The sequence below is a fragment of the Atta cephalotes genome (genome assembly GCF_000143395.1).
Source record: "Atta cephalotes unplaced genomic scaffold scaffold00033, whole genome shotgun sequence".
Taxonomy (NCBI): domain Eukaryota; kingdom Metazoa; phylum Arthropoda; class Insecta; order Hymenoptera; family Formicidae; genus Atta; species Atta cephalotes.
Genome location: NW_012130097.1, coordinates 3,184,796 through 3,195,332, shown reverse-complemented (window position 1 = coordinate 3,195,332; position 10,537 = coordinate 3,184,796). Strand labels below are relative to the sequence as shown.

The window sequence follows — 10,537 nt, the reverse complement described above, 5'->3', positions numbered from 1 at the left end:
TATATAAATGTATCATATAATTCCTTAGAGTTATATGGTACATTTACATCTAGACTTTAGAGAAATTTTCTTTTTTGTTATGAAAAACATCACAAATAAAAAAATATTCTATATGAAATAGCAAACATTATAACACAATTATAACACAATAGAGAAAATATATTGATCTGAAAAAAATTGAATTATACTGAAACCAACTAATGTAAAATATCTTTCTTGAAGAAATGTATAATGACCTCACGAATGATAGAATGTAATACAGAAAATAGACAAGTGTATTTTTCAATGCTGCACAGAATTAATGACAGCGGAGTATGATTGTCATTTAAGACTGTATTCTCCAATTCAATTATTTCTTTACGAAATGGCTCTAGTGCTTGATCCATTCCATCAAAAAGAGCACGCATATAAAGACCAGGAGTTACAGATTCTATAAAACGCAAAATAATTAAATTGAACATAAGACAATTATGTCAATTGCATAAAATATGTTTCATCAAATTTCTCATCAAACCTTTTGTATTTTTGCTGTATATAAAATTTCGTATGACATTACACTTCTTCACAAAATCTAATATTTTATTAAGTAGCGCCTGTTCTCCAGGATGTAAATACTTATCAAGATCTATGGACTAGAAGAAAAATTGATGAGAAGCACATAAAGATAATATTTAAGACATTTGTTTACTCACTATTACAATTGCCACTAGACTGTAACATTAGAACTATCAGAAGCGAGAAAACATATAATAAAATGCAAATTATATTCAAACAGAAATTTTTTTTAAATAAAATGACGTTTCCTACCAATAGAATAGACTCATTAGGAGATATAGTAGTTTACCGAAAATTATCTCCTTTCTGGGAAAAATTAAATATTTGTGTATATTAATTATATAATTTTTGATAGTTTGTCATAGTTGTAAACAGCTCATTTTGTTTTTGATTATACACCACACAAAAAGATTAAAGGTAAAGATTCGCTCTTTCGAAAGCTGTAAACAGAATTTGTTTGTAGTTTTTTAGTTCAGGCCGTGGAACTTTGTGAAGTTCGTGTAAAATTTTTAGATTTTACAAATTTTCATTTATATCCCTATAACTTTATAAAAATTCAATCAGATCGAAATACCAATTACTGATATTGAAAATAGAGACTTCGAGCTTTAAAATGCTTTTTCAAAAGTCTCGTTGTAATAATTTTTGATAAAGTTTCTCTTGAAACCTATTTTTCGAAGACAGACTAAGTGATCCTTCAATTTTTTTTGCGTAGTGTATGTATAATTAATTTTAAGATATATTTATTAATGAAACAAAAAATTTTTATCACAGTTTTTATATTTTACAAGAGGTTCTATCGATTCCAAGTATTGTTTCATTTATACATATTTTCATATTATTATATTTTGCAAAAATTTTTATTGCGAATCCTCTCGCATCTGACGTCATAATTTGAAATAGTAGTGGTGAGTGAACTCATTGAACAGGAAAGAGGCTTAAATATATAATACTCTTCATTGATTAAGATATGTACTCACATCTATTTCTATCATCTGCGATACGTTGGTTGAACATCCCCAAAGTGACAATAAAATCTCGTGCAACATTTTTTAAATATTAGACATCAAGTAAATGATAAGAGATGTATTAATTCCACATTTAAGGTAATTATTCAATTTAGCGACGTCGGTTCGAAAATCAATGAAACTATATTTATTCGACGCGTTTTTATCCGAAACGAACGAATTTGACGGAAAAAAAATGTCGTTCTGTTCTGTGAATCGAAATATTGATCGTAGAAGTTTGCTAGTTGAGGTTACGAAACCTGTCATATCGATATAAGAGATCTGTTCAAGTTGTTTGCACTTTTTGCACTCGGCTTTTTCAAGTCAGTTCAAATTTGTCGCGTTGCGTGCTCCAACATGTTCCAATGGCTGCGTTCAGCAGAGCACACAGTTATGCCGTTAACCATTTTAAGCCGGTTCTACATTAGTTGCAAGTCGATCGCAAGTTTGTTGCGACAGCCAAGTGTATGAAGTGTTGATATCAAAATGCAAGTTTTAGATTGTCTGTCGCAACAAACTTGCGATCGGCTTGCAATTAATGTAGAACCGGCTTTATGATTGTCTGCTGAGATAGGACTGTTCCTCTTGATCTAAAAGCCAATCAGCGCGAAGAAAATTGCCAACAATTGCAAAATAAACATTCTGCTGAACGCAGCCAATCACGATGAGCCAATAGCGAGGTCATCGTAATTGATTGAAATAGAACCGGGCAACTGTCAATCATCACTCTGATATTTCTTTATGCAACAGTGTGAAGCTGCGGTCTTCACAGAATTACAGTATTGGCTAAATATTGTTCAGAATATCTGGAAAAAGGAAGTATTCTTAATCGAATGACGACGGAGGAGCATAAACGTCTAGCTGACATCGTGAAGGAAACTCATGCTCTATTGCGCGCCGAGTATCATCAATATGGCGCCGAGATGGCATGGAAACGTCATTTGGCGCGAAATGACGTTCTACAGGTTTGCTTTAAATTTTCATTGCTCTGAAAGTTAAATTATGTCAATTCAGAGTAATATAAATCAGAATATATTTAATTGCATAATTTGATTTTATTTTAATATTATTTCAGAAATATGCTATATCCATGCACAAATTGGCCACTAAATGCTGGGTGGATAGTAATTCAGATTTGAGAAATGGAACGTTCTGTAGAATAGAATGGATAAAAACTCAATGCAAAGAATACTTTTATAATGGTGGTAGAGAGAAATATGATAAGAAAGAGCAGGAGATAAACGCTAAAATGACTTTTTTTTCAGCAAAATCATACGATGAAAGTGCAACATGCGAGAAAGATCCAAGCCATATAAAAAACGGTTTACAAAATTTTGTTGATGAACGGAAAATATCACTTTTAGATGTAGGAAGTTGTTACAATCCTATAAGTATTGACAATGCGTTTGATGTAACTGCGATAGATCTAATTCCTACGGTAGGAGTCTATCGATGCGATTTTTTGAACATTGTGATCGGAAAAGAGAAAATTCTTTCACGAGACATGCAGGAGATTTATCAATTACCCACGAATTTCTTTGACTCTGTGATATTTTCCCTATTGTTGGAATATCTCCCATGTCCAAAACAGAGATACATCTGCTGCAGAAACGCATATGATGTATTAAAGAGTGGTGGCATTCTGATTATTGTGAGTCCAGACTCGAAACACGTTGGTTCAAATGCGAGATTGATGAAATCTTGGAGGTACACGCTGAGCAAAATAGGATTCATGAGAATAAAGTATGAGAAACTGCGTCACATTCACTGCTTAGTGTTCAGAAAGTGCTTGTATAAAGATGTAGCGATACGGTGGTCCAAGTTGCGTTTTTTTGAGACTGACAAGAAATATTTGTCCGAGACAAAGATTTTTATTCCGCAGGATTTTCAGACCATCCGCTTTAAGGAAGAACGAGAAAAATTGAACAAATATGAGGAAACTGATATAGCGAGTGCTTTTTCTGAATTACCATTTAATAACGAAGCATTAATAATAGAATAATGCTTATACTTATTTGTAATTTGTTGGCAATTTTATTTTTGTTGATGTTAAATAAAACATTTTATGGGAAGCGCCTAAAATTTTAATATTTTCACATTTATTACTTATTTATTAGTTAGTATTATTTATAATTATATTATAAAATATAAAAACTAGATCAAAGATCTAAAACTCTAGATGTATCAAAATAGAACTTTTTATGTAAGCCAAAATATCGACATATTGGTTCCTATTGGTCATGTTCAGCAGGACTCCTATTTTCGAAAATTGTCGTATATGAAAAATTTTTAAAAATTATATGTACATATAATATACTATAGCATTTTCCTAGTTTTCGTTTGCGTATTATAGGTCAGTTTTATCAATCGAATTTAATCCTGATTAGCTGTCAACCGCAATTGGTCGATTCTACTAAACAAACGCGATTGGTCGATAACGAGTCAATAACTGATTAAGCTTCTTGGCGTTGATGAAACTGGCTCTCGGAACTTTGAATCAATCGTTGCGGAGCAGATTACCTAGAAGAATACATAATAGCAGCGAGCGCTCCTAGATCTGTTCAGCAACAGTTGAGGCTGTTAAAAGTGACTATTGGCTATTTCAATCTAATTGTCTGTAGTCCAATAAACTTTTATAGTGTATTCGATTTATCGATTTGACCCGATTTCGAGTCAATGGTCTGGCCTTTTTAGCTGCATTTCTTACACAATTTAACTCTTCTTTTGTAGCTGAACAGAACAAACCATTGACTCGGAGTCAGATCGAATCACTAAGAGTATGGTCGAGTTGACATTACGATGCTTCGAAGTATTTGATTAACCAATCAGAAGAAAGAATTTTACTAATTGACCAATCAAAAAATTCTTCGAAGTATTCATAGCGTCAACTCGACTGCACCCTAAATCGAATACGCTAATCGCTATTAGTATTATTAGTATATGGTATGATTAGTAAGTCCACAAATAGAGAATCTTGCACTATTTTAGTATCGATTAGAGTCCTATATTTATAAGAGAAGCGTGACTGTGTTAAATATTCTGGTGTTAAATATTCTGATTGATCATTGCAATCACGTGTTTAGCAGCTAATGATGAACTTATTTCTGTCTATTAAAAATGACTTCTCTAATGGATGATTGGTAGATTTCATAGTCCGTTTTACAAACGGATACTATATTTAGTACTTTTTCTAGTACTTTTTAGTACTTTTGCGACGTAGGCGGGCACACTCCTCTAATAAATATAAGATTCTAATATTGATCTCATCTCGTTGGTGTCGTTGGTGAGCTTGAAACTAGGAAAGTTTTTTCGATCTTTTTTAATCTTTTCTTGTTATCTTTCGTCGGTGTTGCACGTGGTTCGTATAATTTTGACTTTATTTTCAGATTTTCTTTGATAATCTGTTTTATTAGATCATGTATTTTAGGATTGTAATATGTTTAATTCGTCAAATGTTTCCGCAGTATGATAGTTAAGTACGAAAATATGTAAAAAATGATCTTTTTACATTCGTTAGATACACATAACCTGTAAAAAAAATTTCAGTTTAAATAATAGATAATAATTTAATGAAATAAAAGTTTATTTTTTTTTAAATATATTTATCATCAAAAATATAAAATACGAAGATATATATATGTATAGATATATATATATATATGTATATATATATATATATATATATATATATATATATATGTAGATAATAGTGAAAAAAATGTGCATACTGATTGTTATATAGAAAGTCCAAGATGTCGTCTCACTTGAATTGGATGATAATCCGCGACAACAATGCTTTTCTTCTGAAGAAACGCAACATCAATAAGCCGTTTTCTACGGTTCGTTAAGCCTGCTGTATCTTCTAAAGTATTATTAATAATTTTAACAATATTTCTTGCTATTACATAGATTAATAATTCTTTAGGAGGCTAACAACTTGACGAATCTGAGTAGTTATCGCTATTCTGGTTTGATTCATCGTAAGAGCGTTGGGGTTATTGATACTCCCGACAAAAAGGGTTTCACAGTTGTCTATAAAAAGGCTAAGGCAGTCAACAAGCCTGCCAAAGCTAATGTAAAGAGCACAATGAAGGCAGGAGCTCGTCGTTCTCTACATAAGTTGAAAACTTTACTTAAAAAGAACAAGTATCGCGTAGACCTCACCAAGGTATATAAATTATAGAATCATTATGCTAAGTTTATTTATTCTCTGCTTTCATATATTTTAAATAAAAACTTTAATAAACTTTCTACAATAAGCTGTTAAATAAATTTTAAGGACCATGGCACACAAAAATTTGAAATTTAAAATTTTTTAAAAAATTAGACATTTGTAGTAAGACATAAGCAATAACGAATCAACATGTTGGATTGAATTTTATAGTAATTGGTCAATTCGCTTACTGCTTAAGTGTTTTTGTGCTATTGCTCTAACTCTTATGTTATAAGAAATTAACCAATCACAGTATATTTTTCTTCTTGTACTTGACTGTAATTAATTGATTTCTTATGACTTGTAACTTGACTTAAGTGGTTTCTGATGAATTGAGTACTTACTTTTATATTATCTTGTATTATTGACAGTTGAAAGATTAATGATTATGTTTTGCATGGCACCCTTAATCAGATTTAATAACATCGGTATTTATAAAATAGATCAATTACAATCATTCCATTCTTCAAAAGAATATCTATAATTGACCACTTTAATATTATGATCATCATTGTTTATTAAATAATTTTTTTTTAAATAAAATATTTACTAATTAAAGTTCCTGTCTTATATTTGTTTTTCATAGAATAATTATCATAGAACATCAAATTTGATTTTAATTGTATGTCATTTGTCATTAATATTGTATTAATGCTTCTATTTAAAATATTTTTTAGGCTGCACTGCGACGGGCCAGTGCCGTACTGCGATCACAGAAACCTCTTCCCACTAAGAAAACACGAACTACTAAAAAGACCGATTAATTTGTATATTTTATTAAATATACATTGTAAATTAAAATATCTATTATGGGCGACGTATTCTGTAAAGTAATTGTGCTCTAGCTTAGTAAAATTTTTTGACGTATTATTTACACTTGATTTAGAAAACTTTGCTGTGCACCATTATTTTGCAGATATGCCATGTTTTTATAACAAAATAATACACATTTCAGTAAAATAAAAGTATTTTGAAATAAGCCTTTAATTATATTAGTTATAAACATCTTTTTGGGTAAGCCTTTTATGTTATATAAATTAAAGCTTCCTTTATTAGATTGCAAGGTTTAGGTTTTATATTATGGAATTTTATTTTTAGATTGAAAGGAAAATCGGCACATGCTTCTTCTGTGATTGATCTGCGAAATCCAATTTTTATAGGTAAATTTTATTTATTAAGTTTGTTTTCATTTTTCAAATTATATTTATCTAATTCTTCTAGTTAATTATTTGTTATATAACATTTTTCTCGTGCATTTACATACACCAATTTTGATATTGCTATGAATGCCATAATTTTCAATTTGCTACTTTTGACTTAAAACTTAATAAAATATATTGTTAATATTATAATAACAAAGAATTTTCTTTGAATGTCAGGCTTGCAAATCCCTGGAAAATCGATAATGAATTATATAAGTAATTTTCATTTATCTTTTTTTATTTTATAATGATAAAAAATTCACCGATACTGACATAAGTTTCCTAAAGAGGCATCTCCCTATTTTTCAGAAATTAACTATTAACTTTATTAATACTGATGAAAACATGATTTTTAAAAGTAATAATATATATTTGTGGCTTGGTTCTACACAAAATCAATTAAAAGCGAATTCTACAAATGTGAAAATAAAATTTTCACGTTTTCGTAAATTGTATAGTTTAAATAATGGTTACATTATTGATAATAATATGTCGTTTTACATGTTTATAGATTCTTAAATCAATTTTATTTGTTTTTTCTTACTTTTTTTAATAATATATTTTTAAATATAGTGTCAATAATATGTAGTCTAATATAGAATCAATATGTAATCCTATTAAAGTTGAATCGCAATCGTGTATTTATAAAAAAAACCATCAAAAAGTAATGCTCACATTATATCCACTACATTTGTGTCCTGCAGAACAGTATAAGATACCAATAGAAACCGTTTTTAAAATAAAAAGATTCTAGAAAAATCTTATATTACATTCACTTGTAGGTATCTTGTATAGATAATTTCTGAGAAAGAAAAAGAATGAGAATATATGACATTACTGTCTACTGTGCTAGTTTTTAGTCCCAGTTTGTAAAGCACTCATTTTTGCTTATTTTACGAAAAAATTATTTTCAGAATTATTTCAAAATTGCAGTATTATAAAAACTTAAAAAACACTTTTTTAGTTTGTATTTTATGTTTTTAAAGTTTTTGGCTTTTGTTTAAGAAATATCGTTCAAAAACAAAGTGATATGTCGATGTTGGTGATCTTTTATATTTATATATTTAAATGATGATATATATCCACCAAATCTAATGAGTGCCATGATTTGTATATTTGCTAACTGATTATCCTTTACATTACTCTGAAATTTTAGATTTAAAAATAGATTTTAACTAATATAATTATTTTCATTATTAGGTTGCTAGTTTCAAGCGGAACATCTTCAAATGCTATGAAGGTATTTATATACTTCACCTTTTAAAAACATTTTGGAGGTACAACTGCTGCGTTTGGTTTGGAGTTTTCAGCTCTTGTATCTTTGTTTTATATCTAATGAAATGTTGATTATAAATTGTTTAAAGTATGTGAGTGTCCAAATTGAACGCAGTCAATATTAGCTAATAGCGGGGAATGGAAAGTTACTTTTTAAAAGTACCAAGTTACTCGTTATTTGAGAAAGTAACTTTTCATTACTTTTTTAAAATCGACAACTAATCACAGTGTCTAGGAGCTTTCTAGTCTCATGCGCTATGAGTGGCTTATGTCCAATCAAACCATGTTCAATCGTGTGCAAAGTAACGATAAAAGTACTTGTAAAATTTATTATCGTTACTAAAAAAATTAACTATGTTATTGTTACAGTTACCAAAAAAAGTGACGCAATTACCAGTAAAGTTAAAAAAAAGTAACTATTATAACTTCGTTATATTAAATAATGAGTTACTTCCATTACTTGGCTAATATTATAATGTTATATCATTGTATAAAGAGGATGATAATATATAATCACCAAGATCTATGAGTGCTATGATTTATACGTAGTATTTGCTAACTGATTATCATTTACAATAATATAAAATTCAAATAAAAAATAATTTTTAACTAATATGATTGTTTTATTGTTTACAGGTCATTTGCGAATTTTAAACGATACAGCATTTGGAGATTGTATAAAGGTATTTATAATTTTTTTTATATTGCCTCATGTTTTGAATTATATTTTAAATAAAATTATATCATTGTAATCATCAAGATCTATGAATGCTATGCTATTTTAATGTGCTACTGACTTATGAAATTTTAATAAAAAATTAATAGTTTTATTTAGTAATAAACATGAACGGAATTTTCCGTTTATTAGATTTGTTAAATCCTTGGAAATTGTAATGAATCGACAAAGATTGTAGATAATGTTCATTTGTTATAATTTTTGTTTATTATGTAATGCTATATCATTGTATAAAAAGGATGATAATTTGTGTATCCACCAAGATCTATGAGTGCTATGATTTGTGTAGTATTTGCTAACTGATTATCATTTACAATAATATAAAATTTAAATAAAAAATAATTTTTAACTAATACGATTGTTTTATTATTTACAGGTCATTCGCGAATTTTAAATGATACAGCATTTGGAGATTGTATAAAGGTATTTATAATATTTTTTATTATCTCGCATTTTGAATTTTATTTTAAATAAAATTATGTCATTGTAATCATCAAAATCTGTGAATGCTGCTCTATTTCAATTTACCACCGACTTACTAAATTTTAATAAAAAATATAATTTTATCTAAAAACAAACATAAACGGAATTTTCCGTTTATTAGATTTGTTAAATTCTTGAAAATTGTAATGAATCAATAAAAATTGTGGATAATATTCATTTGTCATAATTTTTGTTTATTATGTAATGCTATACCGTTGTGTAAAGAGGATGTGTATCCACCAAGATCTATGAGTGCTATGATTTATGTAATATTTGCTAACTGATTATCATTTTCAATAATATAAAATTTAAATAAAAAATAATTTTTAATTATTACAATCGTTTTATTATTTGCAGGTCATTCGCGAATTTTAAACGATACAGCATTTGGAGATTGTATAAAGGCATTTATAATTTTTCTTATATTACCTCGCGTTTTGAATTATATTCCAAATAAAATTATGTCATTGTAATCACTAAGATCTACGAACGCTAATATTTTAATTTGCTACTTAATAGATTTTGATAAAAAATATATATATAAAATTTTGTTTAATAACAAACATAATTCCTCTTATGAATAATTGGCACATTTGTTCTGAAGATTTAGTACAGACACGAACCATATCTACTTTCGTCGATACAATTTTATCGATAATATGTAAGTCACGTAATTCTCAAACTGAAAACTGATGTACTGGCGATTTCGACGGTAACAAGAAAAAAAACCGGCAACTGGCCCCTCTCAGGTTTCTCTCTGCCTCCAATATTTCTATGGTCATGTTCTTTAATCTGTATTCTTTTAATCTGTATTAGTGGAAATGGGCATTAATAAGTGCGTACTCTACAACCTTACGAGTCTTCTCGTGGCATGGTAAAAATGGAGTAGAGCGAAGATAAGGTTAATTACAGTTCTAATGGCAATTGTTCATAGCATAACAATGTACGGTAGTTGGAGGCTTTTCTAAGCTCGCAACTTGTGAGCTAGGCTCACAAGTGAGGACGTCTGTAACGAAGGTTATGGGATAATTGATACCATCGCCGAAGTTTCTCACTCGCGAGGAGT

General features: G+C 28.9%; 3 protein-coding genes across 5 annotated transcripts in view; 2 read left to right on the top strand and 1 right to left on the bottom strand.

Annotated features, from left to right (window-relative positions):
• LOC105621401 (gamma-tubulin complex component 4) overlaps positions 1 to 1,604 on the bottom strand; it is a 4,903-nt gene extending 3,299 nt beyond the window's left edge. Inside the window, exons 1-3 of the mRNA XM_012202871.1 lie at positions 1,536 to 1,604; positions 515 to 632; positions 237 to 430 (exon numbers count right to left, since the gene is read on the bottom strand). Coding sequence (XP_012058261.1) covers positions 237 to 430; positions 515 to 632; positions 1,536 to 1,604 — 381 coding nt within the window. The remainder of the gene's footprint in view (positions 1 to 236; positions 431 to 514; positions 633 to 1,535) is intronic.
• A 791-nt stretch (positions 1,605 to 2,395) lies between these two features.
• On the top strand, positions 2,396 to 3,564 carry LOC105621461 (probable methyltransferase BTM2 homolog). Its single transcript, XM_012202929.1, has 2 exons — positions 2,396 to 2,527; positions 2,638 to 3,564. The coding sequence occupies exons 1-2, from the start codon at positions 2,396 to 2,398 to the stop codon at positions 3,562 to 3,564; spliced, it is 1,059 nt and encodes a 352-aa protein (XP_012058319.1).
• Positions 3,565 to 4,865: 1,301 nt separating this feature from the next.
• Positions 4,866 to 6,751, top strand: LOC105621400 (60S ribosomal protein L28). Of its 3 annotated transcripts, none has more exons than XM_012202870.1 (5): positions 4,882 to 4,920; positions 4,990 to 5,033; positions 5,305 to 5,401; positions 5,488 to 5,730; positions 6,453 to 6,751. In XM_012202870.1, the coding sequence occupies exons 3-5, from the start codon at positions 5,315 to 5,317 to the stop codon at positions 6,537 to 6,539; spliced, it is 417 nt and encodes a 138-aa protein (XP_012058260.1). In that variant the 5' UTR covers positions 4,882 to 4,920; positions 4,990 to 5,033; positions 5,305 to 5,314; the 3' UTR covers positions 6,540 to 6,751. The 3 variants fall into 3 exon arrangements, with proteins under 3 accessions (XP_012058259.1, XP_012058260.1, XP_012058258.1); XM_012202868.1 differs by having other exon boundaries at positions 4,892 to 4,920; positions 4,990 to 5,038; XM_012202869.1 differs by lacking the exon at positions 4,990 to 5,033 and having other exon boundaries at positions 4,866 to 4,920; positions 6,453 to 6,579.
• Positions 6,752 to 10,537: the final 3,786 nt, after the last annotated feature.

Excerpts from the sequence above, each read along its gene's own strand:
- LOC105621461 (XM_012202929.1), top strand. The coding sequence starts at position 2,396 with ATGACGACGGAGGAGCATAAACGTCTAGCTGACATCGTGAAGGAAACT. Across the intron at positions 2,528-2,637 it reads CGCGAAATGACGTTCTACAG|AAATATGCTATATCCATGCA; the intron begins GTTTGCTTTAAA and ends ATATTATTTCAG.
- LOC105621400 (XM_012202868.1), top strand. Across the intron at positions 5,402-5,487 it reads TCAATAAGCCGTTTTCTACG|GAGGCTAACAACTTGACGAA; the intron begins GTTCGTTAAGCC and ends ATAATTCTTTAG. Across the intron at positions 5,731-6,452 it reads ATCGCGTAGACCTCACCAAG|GCTGCACTGCGACGGGCCAG; the intron begins GTATATAAATTA and ends AATATTTTTTAG.